The 18,105-nt window shown below is 45.9% G+C and overlaps 2 protein-coding genes across 4 annotated transcripts; one reads left to right on the forward strand and one right to left on the reverse strand.

Moving 5' to 3' along the window:
* The first annotated feature begins 3,722 nt into the window (after positions 1–3,722).
* On the forward strand, positions 3,723–10,482 carry TMEM140 (transmembrane protein 140). Of its 2 annotated transcripts, none has more exons than XM_088459238.1 (2): positions 3,723–3,804; positions 9,168–10,417. In XM_088459238.1, the coding sequence occupies exon 2, from the start codon at positions 9,184–9,186 to the stop codon at positions 9,790–9,792; it is 609 nt and encodes a 202-aa protein (XP_088315364.1). In that variant the 5' UTR covers positions 3,723–3,804; positions 9,168–9,183; the 3' UTR covers positions 9,793–10,417. The 2 variants fall into 2 exon arrangements, with proteins under 2 accessions (XP_088315364.1, XP_088315365.1); XM_088459239.1 differs by lacking the exon at positions 3,723–3,804 and adding an exon at positions 7,890–8,000 and having other exon boundaries at positions 9,168–10,482.
* Positions 10,483–13,418: 2,936 nt separating this feature from the next.
* Positions 13,419–17,463, reverse strand: CYREN (cell cycle regulator of NHEJ). Of its 2 annotated transcripts, none has more exons than XM_088459250.1 (4): positions 17,394–17,463; positions 15,520–15,636; positions 15,306–15,381; positions 13,419–13,931 (listed from the first exon to the last, which is right to left on the reverse strand). In XM_088459250.1, exons 2-4 carry the CDS (start codon positions 15,630–15,632, stop codon positions 13,686–13,688), a joined length of 435 nt encoding a protein of 144 aa, XP_088315376.1. In that variant the 5' UTR covers positions 15,633–15,636; positions 17,394–17,463; the 3' UTR covers positions 13,419–13,685. The 2 variants fall into 2 exon arrangements, with proteins under 2 accessions (XP_088315376.1, XP_088315377.1); XM_088459251.1 differs by lacking the exon at positions 17,394–17,463 and adding an exon at positions 16,795–17,330.
* Between the last annotated feature and the right edge of the window lie 642 nt (positions 17,464–18,105).

Genomic DNA, 18,105 nt, shown 5'->3' on the forward strand with positions numbered 1-18,105 from the left:
CCAAGCGCCTGCAAACCACACCGTCAACTCCCTCCTCGTCAATTTCCTCCTTAGTCAGGATCGGAAGTAGTCCTGCAGGCCATATCACTGGCATGACTGACTCTCCTATCCGGGATTCCTCCGGAGGATCCTGCATTGCTACGCCTACTGCTGCCGCTGCTGCTGTTGCTGCTGCTGCTGGGAGTCGTTCATCATCCCAGAGAGGAAGTAGGAACACCACTACTTTTACTAAACAATTGACCCTCCAACAGTCCTTAGCGAGGAGGATGAAGTACGACAGCAGTCATCCTGAAGCAAAACGTATAACTGAGGCCTTGACTGCTATGTTGGTGTTAGACGTGCGTCCGGTATCCGCCATTAGTGCAGTGGGATTTAGACAATTGATGGAGGTAGTGTGTCCCCGGTTCCAAATCCCGTCTAGATTCCACTTCACTAGGCAGGCGATACCGAGACTGTACAGAAACGTCAGAAAAAGTGTCCTCAGTGTCCTGAAAAATGCCGTTGTACACAATGTCCACTTAACCACGGACATGTGGACAAGTGGAACAGGGCAGACTAAGGACTATATGACTGTGACAGCCCACTGGGTAGATGTATCACCTTACGCAGCAACAGCAGCAGCGTCACCAGTAGCAGCATCTCAGAAACGCCAGCTCGTTACAAGGCAGGCTACGCTGTGTATCACCGGTTTCAGTAAGAGGCACACCGCCGACAACCTCTTAGAGAAACTGAGGGAAATCATCGCCCAGTGGCTTACCCCACTTAGACTCTCCTGGGGATTTGTGATATCTGACAACGCCACCAATATTGTGCGGGCATTACATCTGGGCAAATTCCAGCACGTCCCATGTTTTGCTCACACAATAAACTTGGTGGTGCAGAATTTTCTGAAAAGCGACAGGGGCGTGCAGGAGACGCTTTGGGTGGCCCGAAAAATTTCTGGCCACTTTCGCCATTCAGCGACTGCGTGCCGAAGACTGGAGCGCCAGCAAACACTCTTGAACCTGCCCCGCCATCACCTGAAGCAAGAGGTTGTGACGCGGTGGAACTCAACCCTCTATATGCTTCAGAGGATGGAGGAGCAGCAAAAGGCCATACAAGCCTATACATCCACCTATGACATAGGCAAAGGAGGGGGTATGCACCTGACTCAAGCGCAGTGGAGAATGATTTCCGTGTTGTGCAAGGTTCTTCAGCCCTTCGAACTTGCCACACGTGAAGTCAGTTCAGACACTGCCAGCTTGAGTCAGGTCATTCCCCTCATCAGGCTTTTGCAGAAGCAGCTGGAGAAAGTGAAGGAGGAGCTAAGACGGAGCGATTCCGCTCGGCATGTGGGACTTGTGGATGAAGCCCTTCATTCGCTTTGCCAGGATTCCAGGGTGGTCAATCTGTTGAAATCAGACCACTACATTTTGGCCACCGTGCTCGATCCTAGGTTTAAAGCCTATGTGGTGTCTCTCTTTCCGGCCGACACAAGCCTGCAGAGGTGCAAAGACCTGCTGGTGAACACACTGTCAGCTGAAGCGGAACGTGACACGTCAACGGCTCCTTCTTCATTTTCTCCCGCAACTGGGGCTGCCAGGAAAAAACTTAGGTATCCTAAGCAACCCGCTGGCGGTGATGCAGGGCAGGCAGGACCAAGTTTGGACATCTGGTCCGGACTGAAGGACCTGGCAACAATTTCTGACATGTCTACTGTCACTGCATATGATACTGTCACCATTGACAGAATGGTGGAGGATTACATCGGTGACAGCATCCAAGTAGGCATGTCAGACAGTCCATACCTGTACTGGCAGGAAAAAGAGGCAATTTGGAGGCCCCTGTACAAACTGGCTCTATTTTACCTGAGTTGCCCCCCCTCCAGTGTGTACTCCGAAAGAGTGTTTAGTGCAGCCGGGAACCTTGTCAGCGAAAGGCGTAGGAGGTTGCTTCCACAGAATGTGGAGAAGATGATGTTCATCAAAATGAATTATCAGCTCTTCCAGGGAGACCAGCCTCCAGAAGGTACAGAGGGACCTGTGGTGGTGGATTCAAGTGGGGACGAGTTAATACTTTGTGAGGATGAGGATGTACACACTGAAGAGGGTGAGGAATCGGTGGATGAGGAGGATGAGGATGACATCTTGCCTCCGTAGAGCCAGTTTGTGCAGGGACACATTAATTGCCAGCTTGTTTTGTGGGGGCCCAAACGAACCAATCATTTCAGCCACAGTTGTGTGGCAGACCCTGGCGCTGAAATGATTGATTTGTTAAAGTGTGCATGTCCTGTTTATACAACATAAGGGTGGGTGGGAGGGCCCAAGGACAATTCCATCTTGCACTTCTTTTTTTCTTTGCATCATGTACAGTTTGGGGCCTAGTTTTTCTAACTGCCATCCTGTCTGCCACTGCAGTGTCACTCCTAGATGGGTCACGTGTTTGTGCCGCCCACTCGTGTCGCTTAGCATAGTCATCCAGCTACCTCGGTGCAACCTTTTGGACATAAAAACACTATTGTGAGGTGTGAGGTGTTCAGAATAGACTGGAAATGAGTGGAAATTAAGGTTATTGAGGTTAATAATAGCATAGGAGCAGAGAAACCAACAAATTCTGTGATTTTAGCTGTTTTTATGCTTTTTTTTAAAAAAATACAGATCCAAAACACAAAACCCAGAACCCAAAACACGGAAGGGTGGTTTTGGCAAAACCAATCCAGATCCAGAACACGAAGAAAGATCCAGATCCAAAACCAAAACACAAAACACGAAAAGTGGCCGGTGCACACCCCTACTATATACTATGTACATGTAATGAATGCAGCATATATACAGTACTGTATATTGTACATGTAATAGATGCAGCATATATACAGTACTGTACATGTAATGGATGCAGCATATATACAGTACTGTGTACTGTACATGACATAAAAATTTCATGTAATGGATGCAACATATATACAGTACTGTGGGCCTGATTGACTACCATACGCAACTGCATATGCAATAGCGATTACGCACGCAGTTCAACTGTCATAGTACGCTAATCCATTGCCGTCGCTATCCCCTCGCAGCATAACATAAGGACGCCCACTTTACTTACCACACATCCGTAATCCTTTAGCAAGTCTGAGAAACCATCGGTAACATGGAGTACCATCGCAGCCTCACGCTCACTTGCACGCACAAGGTCGGACGCTACTCAGGAATTGCTAACCTCATCGCACACAGTGAAAGCCTAAGCTGCGTATGGCATCGCAGTGGATAATTTATGCACGACTGCGTTTCCCCGACTACCCCCCCGTAACCACCCACAAACGGCGCTTCCAGTCAATCACTCTGCAATGGGTCTGCGTAGTCACTGCGATCGCAGTCCCGAACGCAGTGGCCGGTTCATGCACGCACAGTGCGAAATAAACAGCCGATTGTGTGCGTATATTCGCAGTTGACGTACGGTAGTGAATCAGGCCCTGTATACTGTACATGTGTAATAATGCAATGTGTCTGCATACAATTCCCAGCACACCCAGCTGGCAGAGCATTCTGAGACTTGTAGTTCCTCAGCTGTAGTTATTAATCAATGTATTTGATTCAGATCTACTATATAAAAATAAATGTCTTTTAGTAGTATCTAATTCTATCTCTTCTGAGGCTATTATAGGCACCGTTTCCCCCCAGCCCAGCACTATACACCAGATAAACAACTCAGTACTATATACACATACATATCAGCTGACCCAGTCACATGATTTACCAGTAATAGAGAGCTGTGTTTGGAAGTTGATCAGAGCTGAACCTGTCCCTGTCCCTGTCCCTGCACTATGTGAGTTGTCTCTGACTTTATGGGAACTATATAGAGTGATTTTATTTAATCCTGATTATAATGTTGTTTCCTAAACTTACCTGGCTAAACTCTATGTATTGCTTTAATACTGTGATGTCTGATGAAACCAACAAGGGAGGGTAGAAGGCTCGGGAACATGTACAGTAACTGGCCAGATATTAACCCTTCTATGGCTGACCAGACCCTACGTGTGTGTGTGTGTAAAGTAATAGACCATCGCTTGGTGAATGGTTACATAAGTAAGTTTTCTCCTAAAGTTTATCGGCAAAGCTTCTGTCTTGCGTCTGGGAGTTCGGAAACTCTGCAGCGCAGACACTTTTGGGTTCTGTAAACGCCAATATGGAAATATTGTGATTAAGGGCCTAGGCCGGACGCAAAAGCGGCTGCAAGTGCGTAAGTCTGCGCCAGCAAGAGATTTGCTAGCTTCTGCAGCTTCAGGCGCATGCGTTGCTCCGCCCACTGTCCCCCTCCGCAGTTGCCATAATTTGACACATGCGCAGACCGCATTTGCTGTTTATGGCACACGCGCAGTCTGGCGGATAATGGCGAGAGGCGTGCGCTTTTCAGCTTGCACCAGAATCAGGCCCTAAGTGGTTTTGCGGAGCTGTAACAAGTCATATTGCACTATTATTATTATTATTATTACCAGTTATTTATAGCGCACACATATTCCGCAGCGCTTTACAGAGAATATTTGGCCATTCACATCAGTCCCTGCCCCGGTGGAGCTGACACTCTATGGGCTCAATCCAATTAGGTGCGAATGGCGAGTAGCGAGTTTGTTTCTTGAAACTCGCACACTTCGCCACGAAGCGCGCTCCCGTGAATTATCCAATCCAGTTAAACATGCCTATTCGCACTACTCGCAGCGGAGGGGTGCGAATTGACTGCCAAATAAGATTTGTGAGAAATGCATGAAAACGTGGGGAGACCACCCTGGAACCCCCAAAATGGATAATTTCGTTAGCAGGACCGTATAGACGGCTGTTTGTGGCCATTAGGAAGGTACTGTAGGTTTTTAAATGATATAAAATGGCTGATTTGTGGGGGAGGTTTTAAATGCAAGAAAATTATAAAAAAAACAAAAAAAAAATTTTCATTTAATCTCAAACAAATTAAACGAAAAATGCTAAAAAAGTAAGAAAAAGGGTGATTTGGGGGATACTTTGAGGGCACCTTGAAAAATTGAAAAAAAAATGATAAAAATAGTTATTCAATTAAAAAATTATTGTTATTAAATTTGGGGTGCCTAAACGAACGAAAAAGTAGATTTTTAGGCTAATTTGAGGAAATTTTTTTTTTACCCCAAAAAATGACATGTAATTATTGGACTAATTATGCGAATTAGACACTTCCAAATGCCTAATTAGTCATTAAGTTAAAATAGCAACTCAAACCTCGCCATTCGCACCTAATAGGATTGACTCCTATATTCTCTACCACATGTACACACACACACAGGGTTAATTTTATTAATTGTGTTGGGAGCCAGTTAACCTACCGGTATAGTTTTGGGTTGTGGTAGGAATACGTAGCACCCGGAGGAAACCCATGCAAGCACGGAGAGAACATACAAACTCCACACAGGGCCTTGGCGGAGATCGACCCAAGACCTCAGGACCTCATTCAGAGTCGGTCGTTGCGGCCGCACGGTCGTACGCCACCGATGTTTGCTAAACTGCGCATGTGTAAAGTTCGCAATGCGCGTGCGCAAACTAGCCGCTACGATCAGAAATTTCTCTCTCCTTGAACACAGCCAGGTCGGTAGTTTGAGTGATAGAATGAGGCGTTTGTGGGTGGTAACAGGGGAAGGTGCTTGAAAATGGGGGAGTGGAGATCCGAACGCAGGCGTGCCTAATTATGCGAACGGCGTTTTATGGGAGTGCATAATTAACAAAGTAGTGTCATGGCACACGTGACATGGGTGGTTTGTATACTGACCTGATCGTAGTGCTTAAGAGAGGGTATGGTCAACCTTTAGCTTTACGACCAGTTCCGATGGTTCCCGATGGTCTCGATTAATCCTTATATGGCCGGAGATGACGTGCAATGCGTACGAGAAGTGGGCGTTTTTTTTTGCGTTCCGACCGCTTCCTCCCCTTGGTCGGCCAGCTAACGATCCGACCTTAGGGACGCAACATGCGAGTGCATCATTTGCATATCCGGCCCCTTTTCCAGTACGACCGTGCGGCCGCATTGACCGACTCTGAATGAGGTCCTCAGTGCTGTGAGGCAGTAACGCTAACCATTACACCAACTGTGCCTCCCAAATCATTAGCGGCTGTTGAGCTGTCGGTATTTCAATCCCATTCCCTTGTATTAACTAGTGTAAAAAAAACATATTATAGTAGCCTTCTTCAGCACCTATAAAGCCTGTAAACAGATATGGGACAGAACCTATAGCTCCTAATGAACCCGTACCCACTGGTGCCTGAAGTTGGCGGCAAGGAAGGGGGGGGAGATAATTTAGCTAATGCATCTGAACTGTGCAAACCCCCCCCCCATATTTGTACTTTAACCCCTATTTACATAATATTCCTCCAAGAACTACATGTCCTGTGTGCTATTTATTGCGGGGACAAGAGATGATTATAGCAGCACCGCAGAACACATTAGCGTTTATATAAAATGAAAAATTATAATTAGGATTTGTTACAAAAAGAATCGCCCTGTCCTCAGATCGGCGGTACTGACAGCCGTGTCCTGATCCACATTTCATGGCGAGGAGAAGCGGCGGTTTTGCAGAAACTTATGTGATGGTGAAAAAAAACATTTAAACCCCGTTTACGGTAATATTCCGGTAAATAACCAAACGCTGTCCGGTGCTGGGATGGCAGTAGATAGGGAACGTTCTCAGGTACTGCTAGTTACACATCAGACTACTGCTTTGCCGTATAATATTTAGGCCTGGGAGCAGTGAATCAGCAGAAACTCTTATTCTATGTCTATAAGCATTGGTAGTATCCGTCTCCCTGTGCTTCTCTTTCTATTCAGCAGGCACAAAGGACATATGTGATTGTTACAGACAGTGCAGGCACTCCGGGAAGCCAGAAGAGGAATGGATGCCATAAAGTTTATTATTAATACTAGTAGTAACTTATTTATAAAGGGCAGACGTATGACAGAGCTCTTTCCAGAGCATGTGTCGTCATTGACAATCTCTCACTGCGCCAGCAGAGCTTACAGTCTAAGTCCTGGCCCTTGGCCTCGGAACTTTATACCTTCCCCCTCTCGGTGCCCCTGGTAACGTTAACCCACCAGTATGTTTTTTTAGCAAAAGGGAAGGAACTAGAACACCCAGTGGTTGCCAACGCAAACACGGAAAGTACATACACAATTTACCCAGACAGGCCCCAGGTTGGAATAGAAACCATGGACACAGTGCTGGTCAAGCAGCAATGCTAACCACTGTGCCACCCAACACAATAACAGATATAGAAGTACAGTACAATTCTACTGTCATAGGAGAGAAGTTTTCGGCATGTAAATGAGTGCTTAGGCATAGAGCACTATTATAACTGATCGGCAGCAATCACGTGGCTCCCCTCCGAATCCGGCCCTGTGTGTATGGTGCATCTATCTTTCCTAATCCCTCTGTATAACAAAGCCCTGATATTCCCTTCTCCTACAGAAATGTTATACTACTGTACAAGAAATGTAGAAAAGTCCCTTAGAAACTTCAGAGATAAATGCACCACACATTAATTTTAACAAATCTAAATATCGATTATTATTTTTAGAAGCTGCCAAATCTTACATAGTTATTTAGTATCTTAAAAGTAAGTTATTAGACCACATAGCGACAAATCTTAAATATAAAATTAATTGGTCTGTTTGTGTACATAGGGGGAGGGGGCCCTAGATTGCACACCCTAAGCACAATGTGAGGTGCTACTTGCTGAGACTTGTAGTGCTGCAAGCAACAACAAAAAAAAGACGGATGCAAGTGCACACTCTAACTATGCTGAACCTAATACTAATACTGCTAAATTGCATCCAAGAGGTTCTTAGCATAATAATGGCCATAATTATGTATTCTGTACTGTGTGAATGTACATTGGAAGGACGAGACTCCTCCCACCTTGATTAGCACCCTCCCACCTGTTCCTGGGTGTTTTTAATTAGCAAGGAGTCCTTGCACTCCCAGACTGCACATGTAATGAGGCACACTGAGGGTAAGACCTATTATACATATGCTGTGTGTCAGTTTTGGGACTGGTATTGGGGTGCGGGGCTCTCTGGGCTGGACTGCTTCATGGCATCATAATGTACACTTTTATACTTCTTTAGTTTGTTTTTTGTATATGTAGCACTTTATACACCTTTTATTATAACCTCCTACTTATGTAGGACTTAACACATAGGCTTTCTTCTTTATTATTCTTTAACCCTCACTTTAAATCTCACACTAGTGTGATGCCATGGGGCGGTTCTGCTGGGTTGGCCTGGGGGGTCCCGTGCCCTGTATTTGTTCCATGGGAGTGTTAGGGACCTGCCTGATAGAGGTCACCTGGACGCGGTGAGCAGGCCCATAATTATGGCCATTATTATGCTAAGAACCTCTTGGATGCAATTTAGCAGTATTATTATTAGGTTCAGCATGGTTAGAGTGTGCACTTACATCTGTCTTTTTTTTTTCTGTTTGTTTGTGTGTTTGTCCGGTTACGTATTTCTATATCCCTGCACCGATTGGGATGAAACCAACGTGAGGTGGTCCAGTTGGATCCTGGCCAGGTTTTAGTGGGCTTAGGGTCCAAGTCGGTGTACGCTGGGCAAACCTGTGATTCCAAGGAGCCTGTTCTGGACCTTCCACTGGATGGATTTGGATGAAAACTTCACAGAGGGGTGGCAGTTGGTCTTGGATGCCTAATGAAGTGATTGGGGTCCCGGTCGGACCTCACGGCAGACTGTGCCGGGAAAAAATTTGGACGACATCACATAATAAAACTTAATTTAAGATTTAAACCCAGGCAACGCTGGCTACTTCAGCTAGTTTTTCAATATTTTAAATTAATTAAATGCAATTACAATAACGAATAGCATATTTTGCCACGTTATTTTACCCCCTAGGCTGCATGTTTGCCGTCTTTCATGTATGAGTGGGTGCCGTCATGCTGCTTAGCCACAGCTAAATATTACCTACAGAGCAACAAAACGGTGCCACCTAATGGCCAAATGAACATGAAAACAAAAAAAATGCAAGATTCCTTAGAATAAAGTAGAATTCAGATTACATCCCACGACATGTGTAGTATTTTACAGTAAACGATAGTTCTGTATATAGCTCTGTATAACAGTCTATTAATTTATTGTTTATTTTTTCTTTTGTTGCTTCCCTGTAGATTAATACTTCCTGGGATGAGAATGTCCGAGTGGCAGAAGACACGTCTAAGCTCTAGCTGGTTGGGCTATGTGGTCATCTGCCTACAGTGCATCGTCTGTTCCCTCCTCGTGTACGCCTTAATTGTCGAAGGTGGGGACATTGCTGTCGCTGGTTGCAAAAAGATCGGGTTTTACAACTTCTCCTTGTACAACAAAACTCTCGACGGTTGTTACTTTATAACCCAGTTGGAGGATCTGCCCTCAACGGGAGCAACCACACGTCATGGACTGGTCCTGGCCATCATCCTAACCTACTCGTCACTGGTCACCGTTATTATGGGAGTCCTAACCTCGACGTTCGCTCAGTGTTTCGAAGAGAGAGTCTTGTGGAAGTTTGCCTTGGCTCTAAACGTCATCAGCCTGGCAGGGCTTTGTCTTGGGATGACTACTTACCTCTTCCTCACCTGGGACCTATTTGACATCTCCGAGGTGACACCAGGCTTCCTGGTTTTGCTGCTAGCGGTCAGTGGGCTGGCCCTGCTGTGTTGTATGATAAGACACTACACAAGCCTCACCCGTGCCAAGTCTACCTCTAAGAAGAGAGGCGACGCAGACAATGACCTTTCCGTCTTGATTTCTGTTTAATGATTCCATTGTTGTGACGTTTTTGCAGCCTATGGGGCTGATTCCGGGGGCGGGCTATTCTGATCATACTGAGACGCCCAACTGCAGTGGCGCTAATTCGTCTCTGTGCATCTTTAGATGCACTATCGGTCACATCAGCCCCAAGACGGACGCAGTTTATACGTCCGAAACATGGTGTCCTGCGTAAGGCCCTATATGGCTTTCTACACATACAGGGGGAGATGTATCAATCATTGGGAGAGAGATAAAATGGAGAAGTTGCCCAAACCAATGAATCCGCTCCGGTCGTTTATCTAATAACAATTAGAAGTTGATTGGTTGCTGTGGGCAATTTCTCCCAGGCTTGATGCACAGTCCTTCACAGCATAATCATGTGTCATAATGATCATCTACATAGCCGATTGTGTTCTATAGATCCTTCACTTTGTCTTTTCTTTGAAGATTTTGAAGATCGTTTAACATATTGTTTAACAAATAGAAGAAAAGTAATACTGGATACCTTTGAAATATGCACTTTTTCAGCTTGAGATCTCTATTCTAAGCTTAATTATTTATAAGATTATATTTTTGTTGTTATATATGAAGTGTTTACAATAAAGACGTTGGTATTGATATATTCGTGTAGTATGTAGGATCTTGAAGAAGTATTTCACTAAGGAGAACTCTGCTGTGCCCCAGGGATTACAAAACTGCGGACCCCCTTGTACCCCTTCGTTACCGGTGCATCAGCGTTATCCTGTCCACCTCCCGTTGGTCCGCCAGCTCCTAAGGACTGTTGGGAGCCGTAAACCGCGCATACAGTTATTTAATTATTGTAAATGTAATTAGTACAGCCAGCACCTGACTGGACAGGTATCAAACTGCTGGAGATTATTTATCAGTATAAATGTATCACTTAGTTATAACTAACTATTAGGGGTGGGTAATAAGGGGCCTCCCAGCTGTTACAGAACTACACATCCCAGAATGCCCTGACACAGTTTTGCTATTTGGCCATGCTAAAACTGTTGCATAACTGCTGGGATTTGTAGTTCAGCTGGAGGTCTGCTTATTGCCCACCCCTGATAGATGCAGCATGCATGCAATTTATAATACATCAGAAGTTTATTCCCACATTAAAATAATAATAATGCTGCCAGGATATTCGCCGTTCTGTTGCCAAGCCTTTCTGCGCACAACTGCTGTAGGCTGTATACACTCTGTGCTGCTTCCACATCTGCTCCGCTAGGGCTGTGATGTCAGCCAGAGTAGCTCCTAGCCAGCACTAGATGGCGCTGTAACATTATCACCTCTGTGACAAGGAAAGGGATTGAAATACCGGCGGTTCAAATCCTGACAGCGGATGCCTGACGGATGAAGATCCCGACTGGGGCAAGTAAGTATCCAGTCCCCCCTCCTAACCCTCCCTTAGTGGTGCCTAACCCTAACCACCCTAGTGCCTAACCCTAACCTCCCCCCGGGGGTTCCTAACCCTAACCCCCTCTTACCGCTCCCTAAACCTAACCCTCCCGGGGGGGTGACGCCTATGTAAAATCCCTTGCTGGGATTCCACTGTCAGGATGGAGACCGGTGGCCTACAACCCCTGTGACAAAGCCCTGTCCAAGTTATAATATACATTATTAGCCTGATTCTGAGGAATAAATAAAGTATGAAGATATTAATACATTCCTATGTAGATCAGGTCCAGCTGCTGTGGTTTCTATAGGTCTATAGATGAAATTACGGTTCTATTACAGACATTAGCCCACTACTGATGTTTTATCCAGAACGTGCATTTTATATACTTTACATGTCAGATCTGCAGAATTGGAAATATTAAAGTGTTTCTTATTCCAGTTGACATAAGAAAATGTTATTCAGCTTATAAGTAATGGGTCTCTGCAGTAATTAAACACATAATTAAACTTAAATAACTGATTCATTTCTCCTGGCGCCCAGCTGTAGTCCCCAGTGATAACGCCGGGTGCCAGGAGAAATTAATTGGGCAAAATTTACTAAGCGGCGGGTTCTAAACCCTGATGATCTGGTGGCGGTTTCTAAATGACACCAAAACCACTGACTATTAATTTTAGCACTAGCCCTGTCCTATTCTATTCTAAGGGCAAAATTTAAAACCCGCCACTTTAGTTAATTTTGCTCCAAAATGTGTTTTGCAGCAGTTTTGGCCTTAGTAAATCTTTGGATAGCAAAACCACCGCCACCTGTAAATTTTGCCCATTGTGTAAGTTCTTTAGAACATTTCACCAAGGGCCAAAAAAATCCCATTGGTTCTGGTCCCAACTGTCTATTATTTGTGTCCCATAAATGTCAGCTTGGAAAGAATGACGCTCCCAGTTTGCTCCTGTCATACACCGGATGGAAAAGAGGCCCTGATTCAGAGCCGGACGCTCTGACAAGAGCGCTCGCTCTGAATCAGGGCCGTCCTAACTAAAATTGGAGCGGCCTCCTGGCCGCTCGCATAGCTGTGGGTGACCACCCACAGCTCATGCGAGCGGCCAAAAAGATGGTCGCGATGGTCAAGACCATCGGGCTTGCGACGAGACCCTTGTGGTAGGGTCTCGTTACCGCAAGCCCTGGAGTGATTTTGGCTCTATCAGAGCCAAAAACACTCCCACTGACATCACTAGTGATGTCAGTGGGGCCGGACCCAGACGGTAGGCGTTCCCATGGGAACGCCTCCGTCTGGGCAGCCACGCCCCCGGCACGCCCACCAAAGGGGGCGTGCTGTCAATCACCATTGACAGCACGCCCCCTTTGGTGCGAGACCCGGAGCGACGGCTTCCCCGTCGCAAACCAGGTCCCGCGCATGCGCACGACGGAGCAGCCTCCGTCGTGCGCATGCGGACTTGGGCAACATCGACCCGCTTGCGAGCGGGTCTGAATTAGGCCCAGAATTCTAGCGCAGACGTAACAAATAAATATATTGGGGAACCAAGGATACGCAGTTATAAGCGATGCTGGGTCCTATCCATCTCAGAGGTATCTCTCACTTGAGCAACATATTTGGTCTGTAATGTGGTGTTCTCACGTTAATGAAATGCAGAATCATTGCTATACAGAGGCACATCTATTACACCAGGGTGAACACTGGTACAAGTACGCACTATTAATGATGACGATTATGAAATCAAGTGTACGGTGGGGGGTAATCTGGGTGCAGATGTGTGTACTGCATGCGGGCAAATATACGCAGTTAGTTCCCGCAGTGAGAGAGCAATTACTAGCGACTTGCGTTTAGGTCTGCAGTGGGCTCATAGTGTACACTGGGGGAGATGTATTATGTATGTGCCGCTGTATAAACATCTCATCTGCCGGAGTGGGTGAGGTGAAAACTCCCCCCCTCCAACGATCTCCGCCAGAGCCCACAGCGCACCAGCCCCCTTCCCGGCCGGCTCCAATGGGCATGTGCGACATCTCATGTGCAGCCCGGAGCTGGCAGCCTCTGCTGTGGTGACAGGGCAACGGCAGCTGTCGGAACGGTCAGTGCCACTGACCATTCATACATTGCCGGGCACATCGGCACTGCTATCTACAGGTAATGTGAAATATGTTATCCTAATTATTAAAATGTAACACCCACCTACTATACAATCACTACCCAATAATATAAATCCAGGATTCCTGGTTCCTTCTGAATATTTAAACTTTTATTATTTCCTGCAAAATACATTGTAACTCACGGTGTAGCACGTACAGTACAAAGTATAAAATAAATAAGAATGCCTCCAAACAAGGACCATTACTCCCGGAAGGAGTCCTTATGGTTAGTACGGCCAGCAGCCGGCTCTGCTCACCCACTTCCCTTCAACGCGTTTCGCAGATTACACTCTACATGGAAAGTAACATTTAGAAATGGAGACTCCCCAACAAACAAACAGCTTGTGATGCAGCTTCAGCTGAAGAAAATCTCTCTCACATATTTTAAGGGGTCGTCGTCCTCGCCAGAATGTGACGCCGGCGCAGCTGTGCTGCTTCTCAAGTCTTTAGAAAGTGGTGGAATGATTTTTAAGGAGCTGGAAGTTCCTTCTGAGGGTATCTGAGGCTCCTCCTCGCTAACTTCATCTGCGGCAGGTTCCTCTTCTTCTTCTTCTTGTATTTCAGATGCAGTTTTCTCCTTGCTGTCTCTCCGTGCTTTACCCTGAAATAGAAGGAAGTGACATCATTTCCTGTGCTTACCGTCGCCACATTCTGATCAAATGCAGGGAACATGGTCGGGAAAACTATTCATCTGCATGGAAGATGGATCCCTGTTCTGTGGGGGAACAATGGGCCTGATTCAGACACACTCGCAAGCGGGTCGATGGTCCCCCACTGCGCATGCCGGAGTCGGCATGTGCATAACCCGGCCAACGACGGGCGCTCCGTCACTACGGGTCTCGCACCAAAAAGCGACGGCTGTCGATTTTGATTGACAGCTCGAAGGACAAGTCCCGAAGGAACGCCTGCCGTTTGGGGGCGGCCTCAGTAGTGAGCTTCCAGCTCTATTAGAGCTGGAAGCTCACTGGGGCTTGCGATGGACGAGATCCTACCAGAAGGATCTTGTCGCAAGCCCGCGACCATCACCTGGCCGCTTGCAAAAGTGTGGGTGGTCACCCACAGCTTAGCAAGCGGCCAGGAGGCCGGTTTAAAAAAAAAAAAAAAAATGCCGCCCTGATTCAGAGCGAGAGCTCTGAAAGAGCGTCCGGCTCTGAATCAGGCCCAATGTTACACAAGCAGCGCTTGTCACTGAAGGCCGGGGTACATTTATAATGACAGAACATAGGACCTGATTCAGACCCGCTCGCTAGGATACGTTTGCTCGTAGCCAGCCAATTATCGCCATGTTCGCATGCATCGCAGTGCGCGAACCAGTGCGAGATATTGGAAAGCGTTCGCTCGCTGCGCATAGACTGCCCAGCAGAGTGAGTTATAGGAGAAGCCTATTGTGGGTGGTGACAGGGGCTGGACATGAAAAACGGGGGAGTGGAGGTGCGAACGCAGGCGTGCCTGAGCGTCTCAACGCCGATTTAGAGGTGTGCATAATTTAGAGGCAGCGCCATAGTACACGTCGCCTGGCTGGTTTTTACACTGAAGTGCTTGCGGTAGGGTATAGTCAGCCACAAGTGCTGCGATCGCATCCGTTGGTTCTTGATGGTACCGATGGTTGCCTACACTTCCTGGAGATAACGTGCGCAAGTGGGCGTCTTAAGACAGGCTGGTGGGGTTCTGCATACAGAAAGCAATCGCATGCCAAGACATGGTGGGCGTGCTAATGCCTTGCCGTGCGATCGCCTGCCTTCCCAAATCTGCATACGCATCGTGCGAGCGGGTCTGAAGCTCCAGTGTTCACTGATCTGCGAACACTGAATATAGGGTTTAGGCCAATACTGCATATTTGGGAAGATAGAAGCCCCTGAAAGGACACAATAGGAACTGAAATGATGACATCAGAATCCAACATTTATACAGTTATTATACACAAGAGTTTATATTAGACTTGCTTGTATACTATAATGATATATATGACCATTACCTCATTAAGTATCTCCAGTGCGTACTCCACCAGCTCCTTCTCATCCATACAATAGACCATGTGCTTCCTGGGCGATCTAGAAAGACGGAACAAGAAAATAAATGGTTGCAGAATCGTTTTCTGGCTCATTTAACCCCCAATCCTGTCACCATTGCAGCCGCCATTTTACTCTCCAGCTGAAACTAACAAGATCCGGTCACGTGGCGTCACTTACATTTCTTTTCTCCTCTTCGAATGCCCTGTAGACAACTTCTTGGTATCTGCTTTGTCTTCTGTCATCCATTGTGGAAGGACCCTCTTTTTCGTTACGGGATCAGCTCCGTCCATTCGTCTGTAACACATACACACATTATGAAATGCACCTTAAAGTGGAACCCACCCCTTGACAGAGGTTGCAGCCATTTTGTGGACAACACCAATATTGATGATCGATGCACCAATGCAATGTCAATTAGGAACTAGTGTAATCGCTGTACTCCATGCCTAAGTGGTAAGTAGCTATTGATATTGATGGTGAAAGCAAAATGGCTGCCTCCACTGTGCATGCAAGAAGGGTTCACTTTTAAAGGATACCTGCCATTTCTTATAAGCATACTTCCCAATGTCGGTGGGGAAGACACGCGTTTCATGACTTTTGTGCACATACAGAGACGATATTTACAGGATGCCTCAATATCACCCATACTAGTGGCAAGTGTGCATTGCATTTAAGGAGTGCTTTAAGGGGAGGGCCTGGCTCATCCAAGCGCTTCAGAATCCAGTAAGACACTCTGTTCTTGTGCACCCCCCGAATCCTCCATCACAAATGTAGGGAGTGATTTAGGTCTACGGTTCTTTTTTGCTACCTGTCACAGAGGTTATGGGTCCCCTTTAATATTCTTTGTATGACCATATGAAATATTGTGAGGTATTGCAAGCAAACTAATTATAACTGACTGGGACGATAGACACTAGAGAATAGAAAACAGATTTCACTTTTACACCAGTTAATGTTATAAATTACACAAAATCTATCTGGCAATTGCGGGTTAGGAGGCACCCATGATGACTTGCATCATATTACATATTACAATGGCATACCGCCCAACACTGGTAACCCACAATCACTCTTTCACCGCTGTGCGAACCAGTGGCAGGTGCGAGCGGCACCCGTTCACCTCAGCAGTGAATGGCTCACCAGTAGGCGCATCGTACCTCCCAACTACCAGGCTGATCGAGACAACGCAGTGCCATGACAGCTGGACCCTCAAAGCGGGATCTTTCCCACTGAAAGTGCGAACGTTGGGATAACAATATAATATGTTATAATAGTGTTATTACAAATGGGGTCGGTACAGATAGGATAGTACAAGCCTGTGCAATATGTGGAACTACAAATCCCAGCATGCCTGACATCCATTTCAGAAAATCTAGAAAACATGCTACTTAGCGCTGAAGCAGAACAATAGAGACAATATTAATATATAAGGTTGGGGCTAGGGGCACCTACCCTCATCTGCCAGCCAGGACACAAATTTTAGGAGTCGATTCAATTGCGGTCGTCGCCCATGATGTCACGTTGCAACAGCGCGGAAACGGCGGCAGCATCACATGGAATCGCCCAATTCTGCAGATTTTTGTAGGGCTACAAAAGTCTGCGATCTCTACCGTAAGTGCAGCATATGCGCGCGCTTACTCGTGGGGTGATCGAGCTCAATTTGAAAACAATTGACCCCATATTGTCTAGTACACAGGTTCGCAAACTCAGTCCTCAGGACCCCCCAGAGTGCATGTTTTCCAGGTCTCTTCACAGAATTAAAAGTGAAATAATTATAACCTCCTGTGGATCTTTTAAAATGTGTCAGTGAGTAATGTGCACCTGCTGGGTGACCTGGAAAATGTGAACTGTGTAGGGTCCTGAGGACCGAGTTTGAGAGCCACTGGTCTAGTATATCAGTACTTTGCTAGCAGCAACACAGCAGCATGCAATTCTGTACCCTGTGCAATGACCATGGTCCAGGATTGCAACCTAAGCAGAAAGCACAGGAGAGGACACAACACACTGCAACATTATCAGGAAAGAAACCAAGTCCCATGTTATTACATTACCTGCATAATACAGCTACTTCCGCATTCTCTCTGAACTACATCTCCCAGAATGCAGCTGGGCCTGGCAAGGGATGCCGGGAAAGGCAAGCTGCATAATCCAGCTGGCATCTCAGGCGCAAGCTACTTGCTGTACAGCAGGTGGCGCTGTTGCAGCACAAAAGGAGCTGAGAAACTATTGTTTGTGCCTTATAATGTTATCTACCTTTATACACTTTACAGCATCGTTATTTATTTATGATTATTGTTTCATCTTTATGCTACACTTACCATTCTTATATACTTACCTTTATACACTTTACAGCATCAATATTTATCTATGATTATTGTTTAATCTTTGTGCTACACTTACCATTCTTATATACTTACCTTTAAACACTTTACAGCATCAATATTTTATATATGATTATTGTTTTATTTTTAATATCAAGAATGTTACATCATGTCAAAGATAGGGCAATATTTTTTTTATTTAAAGCAAAAAGGTATAATAGATTTAGAGAAGATAACACAAATACAAGGGGAAGCTAGGAAGAGACCAGTTCCAGAATTATTATATTAAATTCACTTTTAGGAAGTATAACGCTATAGTTCTAGATCTCTAGCTGGCTCGTGGGATGGTTGTATGTGCTGCTATGGGATATATTTAAATGTTAGTCCCATTACTAATACATATTATAGCTAGAGATATACAGAAACAAAAAAATGGCCCTTT

The sequence above is a fragment of the Taudactylus pleione genome, unplaced genomic scaffold (genome assembly GCF_031769625.1).
Source record: "Taudactylus pleione unplaced genomic scaffold, aTauple2 ptg000903l, whole genome shotgun sequence".
NCBI classification, from domain to species: domain Eukaryota; kingdom Metazoa; phylum Chordata; class Amphibia; order Anura; family Myobatrachidae; genus Taudactylus; species Taudactylus pleione.